The sequence below is a fragment of the Stegostoma tigrinum genome, chromosome 27, assembly GCF_030684315.1.
Source record: "Stegostoma tigrinum isolate sSteTig4 chromosome 27, sSteTig4.hap1, whole genome shotgun sequence".
NCBI lineage: Eukaryota > Metazoa > Chordata > Chondrichthyes > Orectolobiformes > Stegostomatidae > Stegostoma > Stegostoma tigrinum.
In genome coordinates this window covers 40031800-40048222 of record NC_081380.1, presented here as the reverse complement: position 1 = coordinate 40048222, position 16423 = coordinate 40031800, and the positions used below count along the sequence as shown (strand labels likewise).

Below are 16423 nucleotides of genomic sequence, written 5' to 3'. Positions count from 1 at the left end.
GTCACTGACTGTTGGAGTGTGCAAGAAATTATTTCAGTAATTATTGCACTATGATATGCTTGGGAGCTGTCAATTTCATATTGTGGGAGAGGGTTGGGTGTGACTCCATAAACCCATTTAGCTGACACTGCATGCACCACTTGTGCAGTATATACCACAGTCTGTAGATCATGTAATTGGCTTTTTGGCCATCTCAGAACTGAAGAGGAATCACAGAACTGTGATGATGGAGAAAGGAGGCCATTTGCCCCATCATGCCTGCACTGGCTCTTCAATTGAGTGCCATTACCTGGTGTGAACTATTCCTGAATAAACTAAACTGGTTTCTCAGTGCAAAGTGATCAAGCGGGATCATTTCCACATTCACTGCCTGGACAGTAATCTGGAGGAGCTCGTTGCTGATGTAGAAATTGCTCAATTTCAATGCCGCTGAAATCAAGGGCTCAAAGTCAAGTGTCTTATACAAACCGCTTTGCCAGATTACCTGCCAGACTGGGTGAATGTTGAAATCACCAGCATAAGGACCATGCCTTTTTATCTTTTTGTCATTTTGTTTCTGGATTGAACTGGGAAAAGGACTCTTTTGAAAATCAAAGTCTGTGGATTGTAAAGGTTATCAACATTCAATGTAAGCGCTATTTACACTGCTGCTTGTTCAAGAAAGTGAAGACTGACTGTGTTTTTACACAACCTTTAATTTTTTAATGACTAGGAATGCAGGACAATGGTGGGACATTGATCAGAGAGGTTTAGGATATTGAATGCAAATCTCGTGTATGCTGGGAGAGCACAGCATTAGATGGAGTTCCCCAGAGGATTTATATTTGATCATTTCGCTGCCAGCGTGGGCAAAGTGGCTATGCCTACAATCAGAAATTTTCCAACAATGAGCCTGATTCAAGTGAGGGATCCTTTTAGATCAGAGGCACCTTGAGCCTCAAACATGGGCATTGGGAGGGCAGTGGCATTCTGTCTTCCCTCTAACTTGGCACCAAGCCACAAATCCGAGGTTTATTGATTTCCAAGCAATGATTTTTTTTTGCTCCTGCCTCAGGGGATCTTCATGCCTCAGGTTTTTGTTGGTTTCATCACCAACATCTTCAATGCTGTCGTCAATTACCTCTTCCTCTACGTGCTGACACTGGGAGTGCCGTAAGTAGCAAACAACCTTAAAACACTCTAAAATGTCAAAGTTATATTTAAATTTCAGCTCTGACGAGTTAAACATACACCTTACAATGACCCAGAGTTTATTTGAAACCATCTCTAATACACCAGCGTATTTTGCAGGGGCTCAGCTGCTGCCAATGTTGCTTCCCAGTATTGCCAGCTTCTCCTCCTGTTTGGATACATTCGCTGGAAAAAGTTGCATGTTCACTCCTGGGCAGGTAGGTTTCAGGGAGGGTCACTTACACTTTGGGTCGTGGTGTGACATGAATAATATCTAACTGGGGCTTCATTATATGCCCCAACGGAACTTTTAACATGTCAAAACATGTCACAAACAGTGAACCTCAGACAATCTGTGTGTTATGAGTGATTACCTATGTTAGTAACACCATTGTTTTCTCAATAGGTTGGTCCACTGACTGCCTGCAGGAGTGGGGCAACTTCCTACGTCTGGCAATTCCCAGTATGGCAATGATTTGTAGTGAATGGTGGGCAACTGACATCATAACATTCCTTTCTGGTGAGTAAATAAGCAGGCTTTAAGAATATTCTGCTATTGTTAAGTGGGGGAAGACAGGGCAGTTGTCAATCGAAAATAGGTAAAGCAAAAAAAACGCTCAAAGGAGATCAGAAAGGCTACTCCTGTCCCTCGCGACTACAAGATTTACAACGGCTCGCAGATCAGTATGCAATGATTGAGGGAGAATGACATCTGGGGCGGGATCACAAAACAGTCGATGGAGAATTCTAGAATCATCTTTCTGTAAACGTTAATCTACCGCTCATTCCCACTTCACAGGGATCAGGGTTATGAGCCTTTTCTAAAGCAGTGCCATCTGGAATGCTTGCCTGAGGCTGAAAGAGATTGCAGTGGAGAACACTTCGTTGCAAAATAATGCAATAGCTTGACTATTAGGGTTTCTTGGGGTATCGCTGTGCTAAATGAGACAGACTTTGACTGATCTGGCTTTTGAAGCAAGCAACGTGCTGACAATCAAACTAATACTGCTATTTAACCAGACACGCGGAGATAGTGAGATCTGCCGATGCTGGAGTCAGAGACAACATAGTGTGGAGCTGGAGGAACACAGCAGGCCAGGCAGCATCAGAGGAGCAGGAACGTCAATGTTTCAGGATTACACCTTTCATCAGGCCCTGGGAGGGGTAAGGGGGCTGGGAAATAAATGGAGGAAGGAGGAATGGGTATGGGGGAAGGTAGGTGGAATGGTGGATGCACACAGAGGGTAAAGGGGATTGGGCATTGGGAACGGTGGGGTAGATTGTTGGGAAAGAAGATGGACAAGTTGTGTCGATTCAAGGAGGTGGGGATGAGAGGGAGGGTTGGATATGGGATGAGGCCGGGGATGGGGAGCTTTTGAAACTGGTAAAGTCCGTATTGAGACCTTTGGGCTGTAGGCTCCCAAGGCGGAACATGAGATTCTGTACCTCCAGTTTGTGGGTGGCCTCATTGTGACACTGGAGGAGGCCCAGGATGGACATGTCACCTGGGGAATGGAAGGGGGAGTTAAAATGGTTGGCGCCAGGAAGATGTTGTCGATTATGGTGTATAGAGCACAGGCGCTCTGTGAATCAGTCACCAACTCTGCGTTTGGTCTCAGCGATGTAAAAGAGACCACATCAGGAGCAACAGAAACAGTAGACCAGGTTGGACAATGTACAGGTGACTCCCTGTCAGATTTGGAAGGTTTGCTTTGGGCTTTGGGCAGAGGTGAGGGGGGAGGTGTAGGGGCAGGTGTATTATCTCCTGTGGTTGCAGGTAAAGGTGCCGGCTGTGGTGGGGTTGGTGGGGAGTGCAGACACTCATTAGGCTCATAACCTTCCCCGTTTATTTTGTGCAACAGATTATAGAATATAGTGAGATTCACTCTATCCCCTGATGGCCTGTGAGAGTATGTCAGATTCATGACTCACATCTGAGCAGCATTTTTCACGACTTCAGAGTGTCTCAAAATGCTTAATTATCATTGTAACTTACTCTTCGGGTTCTTCCATTTCCCCACACCTCTCTATCACTTAAACGTCCTACAGCCCCATGAGGCTTCCTTATGTCTGAACTCCTCTCTATCTGACCTCCTGTGCATTCCAGATATTAATTGTCTTCAGTTAACTTGCACTCAAGTTCTGGAATTCCTTCTTTAAGCCTCTCCCTCTCTCTTCTCCCTTAAGTTGACTTTAAAAACTTTTTCTTTCCGTGCTGATACTGTCTACAGTGACAATTTTAATGGTGTTGCTCTCATTAAAACTTCGAGATAGTTCATGAAAAATAATGAGCTTTTAAAAATTTACATCATTTTTGTTTAGGTAGCATGCATCACAGCAAGTCCTTGCGCTCTTGGCTGAGAGTCGAAACTTTATTTGAGTGCACAAAGACCTTTGAGTCAAAAAGCACAACATATTGACAGTTTGAATGTTTGAGAGTCTTGTTCAGTTCCAGTTATCATCACGACAAAGAAGGAGTTGAGGCTTAGTAAGAACTGCTGATGCTAGAGTCAGAGATAACACAGTGGGGAGCTGGAGGAACACAGCAGGAGTGGAAGCATCAGAGGAGCAGGAAAGTTAACATTTCAGGTTGGGACCTTTCTTCGGAAATGATGAGGCTTAGCGCATGTTGTGAAGATTTGTGTTTGTGTAGTTTGTCATTTTCAATTCGATTTCATTGTGGACCACCTCACCAGTTGTTATATTTGAATAAAAATGAATAAAGTCCGAGAAGAATATAGGAATGAAAAAGGAGCTCTGAGGAAGGGTCACCGGACCCGAAATGTTAACTCTGTTCTCTCCATCACAGATGCTGCCAGTCCTGCTGAGCTTTTCCAGCAACTTCTGTTTTTGTTCCTGTTTTACAGCATCCATAGTTCTTTTGGTTTTTATTAAGAATATGGAAGTGAGGAAAGGTGAGCATGGAAAGAATCAGCAGGGAAAGTTTGCAAACCCAGTCGTAGGGTAAAGATCTACCTGTAAGAGTTTTTAATTGTCTTAATTTTAAGCCAGATCATTGCTCCATTGTCAACTTTGTAGTGTGTGATAGAATTCTAGTGGAAAGAACAATCACAGGCAAGATGGGCCAAATGCCCTTCAGTATGTGGTGTGTCAATCTCTAATTCTCTTCTGTCTTCATCTCTGACCATAGTCCTGCTCTGTAGAACAGCCTAGATGATCATCCCGTATTAAATCATGCAAATCCTGAATAAACCTTTTTTTTCAAGTAGCAGAGGCTGAGCGTTAAGTCAATGCTTCCAGTTGACAATCTAATGCAACTTGGAGATCAAATACTGCTCCTCAGAAACAGGTGGAGTTGAGAATGCACAAGGAAGAATTATGTGGACTCTGATTTGTGGATGTGTAGCTCTGGAGAATGAATTAGTCTCCATGACAATGCCTCTACAATCAAACTCCACTTACAAGCAAATAGCACCCTCTTTCATGCAGTATGAATTGTTATTCCCCTTGAGATTTGGTGTGCTTGCATGATGGGTCCAAGATGAAAAGCTTCAATAGCATTTTACTTTTCTTAGCAATGATCAAGTACGATAGAACCCAAAAGCTATATTCTTCATCTCTTCATATGAAATTACTTCAGAAAAGTGTAATTTTCATGTTTGTTACTTTCCACAGGTTTAGTTAATGAAGTTGAACTCGGAGCCCAGACCATTATCTCACAGATAATAGTGGTGATTTACAAGGTAGGCATGAGGATTCTGCACAATTACAGTATTTACATACCTCAGGCATTATTGACTAAACAATAGCAAACTTGACATTGCAAAGAAACAAGATAACAAAGTGTGGAGCTGGATGAACACAGCAGGCCAAGCAGCATCTCAGGAGCACAAAAGCTGACGTTTTGGGCCTAGACCCGAAACGTCAGCTTTTGTGCTCCTGAGATGCTGCTTGGCCTGCTGTGTTCATCCAGCTCCACACTTTGTTATCTTGGATTCTCCAGCATCTGCAGTTCCCATTATCTCTGATTGCAAAGAAACAAAGTCCTTCTAAGCATCCAGGTCAGAAACCCCCTTGTCTTTTCACTGCTCACACTGAAAGGGAATATTCAATTCTGTGCAATCTGATCCATTACAACGAAATTCACACTCAACTAAACTAACTGCACCTCCGATCGTACAGTACTTTAGCCTTTACTTCCTATGGTACCTTAACGATTTGTTAAGTCAATAACTGTGCATGTGGAGAGTCACAGAAAGATAATCAAAGAAGCAGGCCCGTTACGGTTGGTGAAGATGGGTCATTGGTCCCTGCTTTGTAAACTCCACTTTGATCAGTCTCATATAATATATATATATATATATATACATGTGTGCACACTTTTGCATGCAATTATGGTATTTCAACTAAACTGACTGAGCCAGATCAAAAATGAAGACAAATCGATTCTAAGGTTTTCATCAGTGGAAGAGTGGAATTTTATTAGCTATTACCCTAAAGTAACAACAAACACAGAGCTGAGTTGAGTTCTGAAGATTCATATTGAACTGGAATCATTGACTCTTTTTCTCTCTCTACAGATATTGCCAGACCTGCTGAGTTTCTCCAGCATTCTCTGTTTTCATTTCCAATTTCCAGCAGCTGCAGATTTTGCTTTTCATCCATCATTTTCTGTTTTATTTCACCTTGCAGCACTGTTCCGAAATAAAAATATACTAAGTAGGTATTAGAGCAGGTGGAAAAATATTTGATCAACAATTTATAGGCTTATGGAGCATGGTGAAAGAGAAAGGAGTTGAGAACAGGAGAGGTTTAAGGGGCAATAAATTCTGGAGTTTAGCAGCTACACAATCAATATTGAGAGGTGGAAAATGGCCATGACAAACATGTCAGAATTGGAGGTGCACAGATATCTTGGAGGATGTTAGAGATAGGAGAGGCTACTGAGATAGGGAGGAACAGTGCTGCAATTCAGTATTAGAAAGTAATTTGACGGGACATGTGGAAGAGGGAAAGAAAGGGATCATAATAATCAGGAACAGAAACTGATTTTATTCCTTTGACAATCCCAAAGGGTGATGAAGGGGGTTGGGATTGAGGTTGGTTTCATTGTAACCAAGCAGGGATTATCCACTTCATGATCATTTTGGACATACATCTAGCACAAGTACCCTGACGGAGCAGTTATTTTCAGTAACAAATCAAATAAGGGATGAAATTAGAGAATATTATCATTATTAGGGTTGAGAGGGTCCAGAAGAGATTCACCGGGATGTTGCAGGGAATGGAGGGTTTGAGTTTTAAGGAGAGGTTGGATATGCTGGGATCTTTTTTTACTAGGCCACAGTAGGTTGAGAGATGACCTTATAGAGGTTTGTAAAATCATGAGGGGTGTAGATAAGGTAAATGGATGGTGTCTTTTCCCTAGGGTTTCAAGATTGGGGTCATATTTTTTAAGCTGAAAGGAAAGAAGTTTAAAAAAATACATGAGGGCAATTTTTGCTTTTGCTCAGTGCGTGTGGAATGAAATTCCAGAGGAAGTGATGGATGCCAGGACAGTTACAACATTTCAAAGCCATTCAGATAAGTACATGAATAAGGAATGTTTGGAGGGATATGGACCGGGAGCAGGCAGGTGGGACTAGCTTAGTTTGGAATTATGGTCAACGTGGACTGATTGGACAGAAGGGCCTGTTTCTATGTTGTATGACTGTCTGCCTGTAACAATGTACAAATAACTGCTTATGTTTTTTTCTCATACGGGTCCCTCTGGGATTTGGGATGGCAGCAACAGTTTATGTGGGGAATGCGCTGGGAGCTGGTAACCCGCAGCAGGCTGTCAATTCTGCTAAAGTCGCTGTATGCTGCGCTGGTGAGTCCAATTGTTTAATCTCATTGAGTTCAATTAGTTATTCAAACAATCTAACTGTTTATAGTTCCCTCTTTGAAATCCATCTGAAGGGTCCTCAATTGAACAGAATGGACAATTAGACATAGAAACATACAAATGGGGAGCAGGACCAGGCCATTAAACTGAAGTAATCTTTTGCTTCCTCAGGACACAGATTGGTTCAGGCATTTCCCGTGTATCTGATGCATTAGGTACATTGAGGTCTGTGTAGCTGCAGTATTGTTTTCAAGGGCACTTGTTTATAATGCATGTCAAAACTTTCAGTTTCCTGTGGAGAAGAGAGCAATGAAATTGTTAACTAAAGAACTGTTAAAGAAGGGCGGTGTGGTGGCTCAGTGGTCAGTACTGCTGCCTCTCAGGACCAGGGCCCTGCATTTGATTCCACCCTCGGGCAACTGTCTGTGTGGTGTTTGCACATTCTCTGCAAGGGTTTCCTTCCACAGTCCAAAGATGTGCAGGTTAGGTGGGTTAGCCATGCTAAATTGCCCATGTTCAGGGATGTGTAGATTAGGTGGGTTATTGGGGATGGGGTTGAGTGAGATGTCTGCGGGTCAGTGTGGACTTGGTGGTTGAAGGGCCTGTTTCTATACCATAAGGATTCTATTTGGCCCTTTGAGCCTGCTCTGCCATTCCACATGATCATGGCTGATCATCCAAGTCAGTTCCCAGTTCTCTCCTTCTCTGCACACCCTTTAGCTCTGAGAGAACAACTAGAATTTCACGAGAGTCAGATCAGTTAATGCTCACTGACGAGGATGGACGGGGGAGAAATCCCTGTATCAATTTAGAAGTGAAATGTGGGAAGGGATAGGATCCAGTCAGGGAATCTGCCCCCAGCATACACAGTAGAGATGGGAGGTCATGTGTTGGAAAAAATGAGGATAAGTAGAAGCAGTGAACTGAAATTTCCAATTTTTTAACTTCAGCTAGACTACTCAATGAGATTTTCTCATTTACTCTTCACATCACAGGGTCCATCGCTTTAGTGTTGGCACTAATTCTTACAGCAATGAAGGATGTGGTTGGCTGTATCTTCATCAATGACAAGTTGGTAAAACAAATGACTTTCCCAAGCATAAACTCATAAATGCACCTTTGCAAAATGGGTTTGGAATCATGTGAAAGCTCTCCCTCTTTTCATTTTCCAGGGAAATTATTCATTTGGTTGCAGATGTAATTCCATTAAGTGCTGCCTATCATCAGTTCGATGCTGTGTTGGTGAGTGTTTCTGTGGCCTTAGAATGTTTGAATGTCATATTTCTGCTGCTACTTGTTAGTTTTAAATGTTATCGCCATTATTTTAGAATTAATCTACTGCCCCAGTAAATCTAACTCACTTCTGTCAGGTTCTATGGATCAAGCTTCACTCGTACGGTTTCCATTGCTGCAGGTGAGATTCTGACTCAGATAGAACTTCACAGAAAATAAAAATTGTGAACAAGCTGTTGGGATTGGAATTGGTCCGCTTAATCCCCATTGTCTCTCACTTTAGAATTAGATCAATTTTCTGTTTCAGATTCACCCTGTCTTTATTTTTAATTGGGTTTCTCTTCCAGCTCATATTTTATTAAAGTTGATGGGAACAGTTTGAAGCAATGGAGCCTGCAACAGTTCAGGATGGTGTCAGGAGAAGTTAATCCTACAGTGCGGAAAGAGGCCACTGCACCAGCCTACCAAACAGCATCACATCCCACCGACAACCCGACTCGTAACCCTACCCTTACCAAGGCTGACCCACCTAGCCTGCATATCCTTGGACACTACAGAGCAATTTAGCATGGCCAATCCACCCTAACCTGCACACTGTTGTCTGTGGGAGGAAAACCACGCAGACACGGAGGAATGTTCAAACTCCACATTCACCTGAGGCTGGAATTAAGCCTAGGCTCCTGGTACTCTGAGGCAGCAGTACTAACCACTCAGCCACTGAGCACCCTTTAAAGCTCCCTTCGTAACATTGGCTGTTATCCCATTACAATGGGAGAGTCAACAGCCATTTGATTCATCAGAACAGGAAGAGGCCATTCAAACCTGCTCCTCTAGTCACTTAGCTCATGTCTTGTCTTTACCTGAAATCCCATTTTGCTGCCATTCTTCCATTAACCTTAATTGCCTTTTATACAATCAAAAGCTATTGGTCGCACCTTGAAAGTTCCAATTTTTGCCCAGTGTACGCAGCCCTTTACAGGAGATCTGGCCAATGCATGTCCTTTTGCATCGAAATTCAAAAGAAAGCTAAATAAAAACCAAAAGAATGGTGGATGCTGTAAACCAGGAACAAAAGCATAAATTGCTGGAACAGCTCAGCAGATCTGGCAGCGTCTGTGAAGAGAAAGTGTCTGAGGGAAGGTCACCTGACCCAAAACATTAACTCTGATTTTCTCTCCACAGACGCTGCCAGATCTGCTGAGATTTTGCAGCAACTCCTGTTTATGTTCAGAAGAAAGCTATTCTATGTTACCTTAAACAGCCACAATAACAAGAAAATGAACAATTCCTAATATAACATCACTGAATTATTCTGTATTATTTGCGGACATATGAAGTCACCAGATTATTATTCCTTTCTACAAGATGTTGCATTATCACGTTAATGTGTTCTGCCTTTCTATTTTGTAGGTTGCAAGTGGTGGAGTGTTAAGAGGAGCTGGAATGCAAAAACTGGGAGCAATTGGTAACCTAATTGGATACTATGTTGTTGGGTTGCCCATTGGAATTGCTCTCATGTTTGCTGCAAAACTTTATATACTTGGTATGAATTTACATATTTTTTCGTTGTCTTTAGCAACAATTAGTACTCGACACTCCAATACTGAAGACGTTGCTCCATCTTAAGATCATGAATCCAAGCAGCCCTGTGTGATTCTGGGGCCAATGTTTATCAATGCTCCCTCTGTACCATGGGATAGGGTACTGTGGCCATGTTTCATCTGTGAGCACAGAAGTTGGAATATTGGCTAGAGGGTGAGCATCGAGCAGAGCTGAGATGAGTTCTCACCCAACATCCGCACACATTCAGATGTTAGGTAGCATTCAGGAGTGGGCTGAATTCTTCGTGTTTCTAATCCAGGGGCGCTGAGGCCAAATGTGGCCAGGTAGCAGCCATTTTGTAACATTGAAAGAGTTTCAAAAATGAACAGAAATGGAAGGAATATTGAACGAGATTGAATCCACACTGACTGCACTATTGTTATTGTTGCAGGTCTGTGGATTGGAATGTTTGTTTGTGCAGTTGTGCAAACCATTTTCTTTCTGACTGTGATTTACAGAATCAACTGGAAGGAAGCATCCGATGAGGTAAGAGTGGTGCCAGGCATTATTTATTATTTCTTAAAATAAATTTATTCATCCCACCCTCTTTCTTCCCCGTGTCATGCTCTGTTGCGAAAATGAAGAGTGTCTTGCTTATTCTCCCAACCAATAGGAAAGTGTAAACTCTTTGATGTAAAGTTCCAGCCTGGATGATTGATGCCGTCAAAGTTCAAAGTTCACAAGTGTCCCCTTTTAAAAGAGACACGAAAATACAGATCGGAGATTGTGTTGCACAGAAAGTGTCCCCTCTGCTGTAATTTTTCACTGTCCTTGCTTTCTGTTTTGCTTTAAGGCTCAGGTTAATGCGGGTGTGATGAAAAACGCGGACACCTCACGAAGAACCTCTACTACTCAAACCCAGTACAGGTCAACAGGTAAAAAATGTTGACTTTCAGTCACTTTCCTGTTAATAGATAAGAGCAGAGTAAGAAACCTATTTGATTTGTTTTCAGCAAATTACCCAATACAATAATTCATCTAATTTCTATTACATTAAGTAGAAATGAAAAAGGACAAATGTGCAAATAATAAGACCATCAGCTCATAAGAAGCAGAAGTAAGACATTCAGCCCATTGAGTGTGCTCTGCAATTAAATGAGATCATGGTGGGTCTGATAATCCTCCCAACCACTCCCCTTCTGTTTTCCCACTGTGTTGAGGATCCTGTTATTTGAAGGTTACATAGCCAACTCTGTGTTAACAGTGAGTATAAAATTTTTATCATGAAGTATGTCACGAATTGGGGGCAGCACAGTGGCTCAGTGGTTAGCACAGCTGCCTCACAGCACCAGAGACCTGGGTTTGATTCCAGCCTCAGGCAACTGTGTGCGTGTGGAGTTTGCACATTCTCCCCATGTCTGCGTGGGTTTCCTCCGTGTGCTCCGGTTTCCTCCCACAGTCCAAAGATGTGCAGGGTAGGTGGATTGGCCATGCTAAATTGCCCATAGTGTTGAGGGGTGTGTGTGGGTTATAGGGGGATGGGTCTGGGTGGGATATTCTGAGGTTCGGTGTGGGCTTGTTGGGCCGAAGGGCCTGTTTCCACACTGTAGGAATTCTGATTCTAAGTAGTCCGAAAGCTATGGTTTCAGTAGTTAAGATGGCCATTCTGTTTTTTGACAGGAAGGAATTCCTGTATATAGACCATGGAGGAGGGCATCCATTTGGTTATCAGCTCTTCTAAAATCACTCAACTGGAATCATCACAAACTCAATGTGACATTCCTTTCCAGATGTCGACACCAGAAACAGAGCAGTGAATCCAATTCCTGATGTTTCTCAATCGGAAATACAGACAGAGGAGGACCAGGTGTTGGATACATCTTCCATTGTAGACACTGGAGTTACCACAGTCGGAGAAATCCTCTCCACAAAACAACTGATCATTCGCCGTGGCCTAGCCTTCCTCTCAGGCCCCCTGATCCTGGCCATTGGACTGACCGTACACTTCATTCTCTCAAAGGACATGTAGACCCCAGACACCGATGAATGAATAAACAAGTCAAAGTCACTTTCTGCAGCAGGAATAGAGAGACTGTGACCAAAGGACAACATGAGGCCAATGTTCGCACAAAACCTGCTTCTGCTGATGGACTCCAGTCATCAGCCAAATATGAGACGACTTGGTAGAAAAGAATTTGAGCTTTGCTGAGAGAAAGAGGAATGCTGATGGAGCTTTTCAGTTTTTAATTTGAGGAAATTTATGCACTGGGTTGTCAGAGAAGCTGACTAACAATTTTAGAGACACTGCAGGATCCAGAGAATAGGGACGAGATAGTCCAATGTGGAAAATAGTGTTGACTTTTTGGGTAATTTCATTACCTGCAGGTTGTAGATGAGAAATAGGAAGTAAAAATCAAATTAATGATATTTTAATTATTGCTGAAGAAAAACACATTTTATCAAAGCATTTTGTCTTGAATTCATTAGGACATTTCCCAAAAAGGCAGTTTTGGATCATTAGCCAGCATTTCTGCCACAAACAGACACATTTTCCCCTCTCTTCCCTTGCCAGCATTCCACAGGGACCATTCATTCCCGATACTCTGGTCCACTCCTCCTCCACTCCCAGTAGATGCCCCACAGCCCCAACTGCAGAAGGTGAAATACCCGCCTGTTTATTTCCTCCCTCCTCACTGTCCAAGGCCCCAAGCGCACCTTCCAGTCGAAGCAGTGATTTACCTATGCTTAGTTCCATCGGGGGTCTAATACATCCGCTGCTTGCGAAGGAATATCCCTTGGACCTGTTTCAGTACAGATGTGCTGTTGTCAGCAAACGCAGCCTTGCAAGAATACCAATGTAAAGAGGAAGAACATTTTATAGCATTTGTGATGAGACCTCTGGTTACTTTTCTCATTCAATGTAAACCATTGCTCCCCTTTACATTGGTATTCTTGCAAATTGTCCTGATGAGCAAAAGATGAAAAGCTTTGACAAAGGGAATTTATTTCAGTAATATGCAGATTTCATAGCAGCAAATGATTGGTTGATATGTTTGTGATTTTGTTAAGATATACAGGTGGGGGGGGGGGAACTGTTTGATTAAACACCTAAAACACTTCAAAAGACAGACAGCCGGGACGCAGGAGGAATAAGCTGGCTGCATTCTGTCAATAAATCTACTGTCAAGAAAAATATTAATGTTTATCCTAGTGTCTAATTTCAGACTTCACCACCTCATTTCCAATGGAAGGAATAGGAAGGTGACAAGAACAGATCTGTGACGGATCCCAGAGGTTGTTAGGTTCGTTTTCAGAGACCCTCATGGATTTGCTGCAATAACAAGACACCGACCTGTTTAGAAAAACACAAATCCTTTATTACAAAGCAAGTACAAGCCGTGGAGGATCACTGTACTCAACCCGGCACAGAGTGCGGAGTCTCGTAAACGATTCTCTCCGAGCAGCGGACTGTCCCCGCTTTTTATACTTTACCAAGCGCATAATACATAAAACAATTTTACATCTCACAATGGTACGATACATGAAACAATCACTGCAACAGACAGTGACATGATGCAAGACAATTACTGCATCGAAAACATAACGAGAGCAGGATACAGTATCGATTGTTCGTGAAGTGACTGCTAACGACAGGAGGAGATTCGAAGTTGCCGAAGTGGCAGAATGTAATTTGAAGCCACCTAAGTGTCTGGCTGGAACAAAAGTCAGTGCCCTGGCCCCTTTGTCAGAGATAGAAGTTACATACTTCAGAAGTCTCTCACCTTTACAAAATCCCCTCACTTAACCTTATTTGAGACAGTTTCCACACACCCCCGTGCAGGAAGATAAAGATCTGAACAGTTTATCTCTAATTCTATTCAGCCAGGAAGTTTAAGGCAGTATCTGCATACCTACATAAGCAGGTAATGGACAGTGATTTATGGAAATATAGAAATCACTGGGATGTTATCCCAGTAACATCTCAAGGTAACCATCCAACAACTGGAAGAGAAGCCATTGTGGATGAGTGTCTCGCTCTGACAAGATCCATATGACTGGCACTGGACCGTGGTTGGGCCCATGTGACGGTTTGGTAAAGATTACAGGGGACTTTTGACTTACGAACTGGTACTATCACTTTAATTAAACATGGTAAACACTAACTACATACAGGTCAAGATGTCACGTCTATGACGTGGTTGCTGAAGATTCAGCTTCTGGTAATCATGTGATCTTACATCACTTCCTAATAATGATGTAAAGAAGTTTACTTACATATTCACATTAACCCATTCCACTACAGCTCCATCCTGATCGAATTCTCTCTGCCTCCCAATTTGCATGTTAGGAGGCCATTAAATTCTACCCTGGGAATGGAATAGTCTCAGCTCAAAGGCCACCAATTCTTTCTGGGAGTGCCACGCTAACTTATTCAATGTCAGGTTATGTTTGTCTGCCGTGTGTTCTCCCTGTGTGTGTTTTGTTGGGCCTGGGATGGTGACTAGAATAAAACTGTGGGCAAGCAGCTATAATGAGGCGAGCAGGCATTTTAAAGCATGAAGTAAAACTTCTCCTGCACACACAGGAGCTGGAATGCATTGTCCCTGCACATCCTTCAGGCAGGGAACACCACAGGGACTGCAATCAGTAAGGGAATCAATGATTATAGAGAAAAGGCAGGGAAGTGGAGCTGAGAATTGTCAGATCAGCTAAGTCTTCATTGAATATTGGAGTGGACTTGAGTCTGAATGTTCAATTTCAACTTGTATATCTGTTGCCTTATAAATAAGATAGACAAAATACAAATGGTTTGACAAAAATATTATGGGTAAGAAAATTAGACAGGGAAAGTGACATCTGTATACCTTTAGTCCAGGCAACAGAGTAGAGAGCTATTTCTTGCAGTTCTTTTGACCTTAGCGATGATGACATGCCATTGTCTGCAGAGCAATGTTTGTTCTTTGATTCGACAGCTTCTCAGCAGGAACTAGGTCTTTTTAATTGGAATTTTTTCTCTTGAGTCCTTTATTTTCACTTGCACAGAGGGAGCTGTTTTCTGTTTGCTGACTCTGGCTGTTTCTAGTTGCACTGCAGTCACATTTCTAGCCAACAGTAGCTGGATCGATCTGAGGGCTGTCATCAGGCAGTTTATCCTGAACTCCAAAACCTGAGTTGCTCTGTCTCTGGAACATAACAATCTCACTGCTCCAACAGCAGCATTGCCTTGTACAGCTAAAAATATGCACCTCTTTATTTTGCAAGTTAAAAACTCTTTCAATATTTCAGTGATATTTACATTGTCCGATTTCCACTCCAGTTTACAGTCAAATAAGGAGCAATAAGTTGGTCCCTTACATTGCTTTGCAAACCACATGCAGTTGAGATTTAAATGCTTGTAAAAAAATTTTAAAACTTAGCTTCCTATGATGCATAAATCACCAAAGCACAGGACAAATACTGTACAAATGTACAAAACATCCGAATCAAATAATCTATGATAAATTCCACACAATGCACCTAAAAAGAGCAATTCATTGATTTACAGAGAATGTATGGCACAGAATCATAAGGGCTCTTGATTTTTGATTAAATTTGTTTTATTGTCGTCACACGTGCCTAAGTACAGTAAAAAGTTTTGTTTTGCGTGCAGTACAGGCAGATCATCCCATACAAAGATCAGAGGGTGATGGAACAGAGCGAGGAATACAAAGTCATGGCTGTAGAGAAGGTGCACAAAATACAAGATCAATATTAGATCTGAAATCTGAGAGATCCATTCATAAGTCTAATAACAGCAGGGAAGAAGCTGTTCTTGAACTTGCTGGTATGTGTGTTTAAGCTTTTGTATCTTATGCCTGATGGAAGAGGTTGGAAGAGATTATAACTGGGTTGGGAGGGGTCTTTGATGAAGAAGACCTGCATAGGGCCACAAACTACACTTTGAGAATCATTTGCCCTCCCCAAACTTTTCTCTATTGTCCACGTGAACTGAGGATATAATCCAGGCTGATCCTCCCGTCAGGTATGTACGGAGTCCTGGGTTGTTATAGGCAGCAAGTAACTCCCCTCCTGACTCCTCAAAGCCTGTCTGCCATCTACAAGGCACAAGTCAGGAGTGGAATACTCCCCACTTACCTGAGTGCAGGCAGCCCCAACAACACTCAAGAAGCTTGACACCATCCAGGACAAAGCAGCCGCTTGACTGGCACCATTCATTACTTCCAACATTGAGTCCCTCCAACTCTGACACACAGCAGGAGGACAGTGTACCACCTACGAGATGCGCTGAAGTGACTCAGACTGTTTCGACAACACACCCCAAACACGCAGCTTCCACCACCAAGAAGGACAAAGGCGCTGATATTTGGAGCATTCTTCAGCTGGAGAGGATTCAGAAGAGAATTACTCGGATGTTGTCAAGAGCGGAAGGTTTAAGTTATGAGGAGAGGCTGGATAGGCTGGGACCTTTTTCACTGGAGCAGAGGAAGTTGAGAGGTGACCTTGTAAAGGTTTATAATATCGTAAGTGACACAGATAATGTGAGTGGCAGGTGTCCTTTCCCCAGCATGGGGGATTTCAAGAGTAGGGCGCATAGTTTTAAGGTGAGAGGAGCAAGTTTTGACACCGATG

General features: G+C 42.6%; 1 protein-coding gene across 3 annotated transcripts in view; it reads left to right on the top strand.

The window, feature by feature from the left end:
• LOC125464434 (multidrug and toxin extrusion protein 1-like) overlaps positions 1–16423 on the top strand; it is a 60928-nt gene that overhangs the window by 37400 nt on the left and 7105 nt on the right. For 2 of the 3 annotated variants that reach the window (XM_059655348.1, XM_059655347.1), the window contains exons 8-18: positions 1055–1152; positions 1291–1388; positions 1577–1690; positions 4807–4876; positions 6897–7003; positions 8014–8089; positions 8191–8260; positions 9662–9794; positions 10245–10339; positions 10647–10728; positions 11584–13716. In XM_059655348.1, the coding sequence (XP_059511331.1) occupies positions 1055–1152; positions 1291–1388; positions 1577–1690; positions 4807–4876; positions 6897–7003; positions 8014–8089; positions 8191–8260; positions 9662–9794; positions 10245–10339; positions 10647–10728; positions 11584–11822 (1182 nt within the window). In that variant the 3' untranslated portion in view covers positions 11823–13716. Of the gene's footprint in view, positions 1–1054; positions 1153–1290; positions 1389–1576; positions 1691–4806; positions 4877–6896; positions 7004–8013; positions 8090–8190; positions 8261–9661; positions 9795–10244; positions 10340–10646; positions 10729–11473; positions 13717–16423 lie in introns of those variants that run through there. The other variant, XM_059655349.1, reaches the window with a different exon arrangement.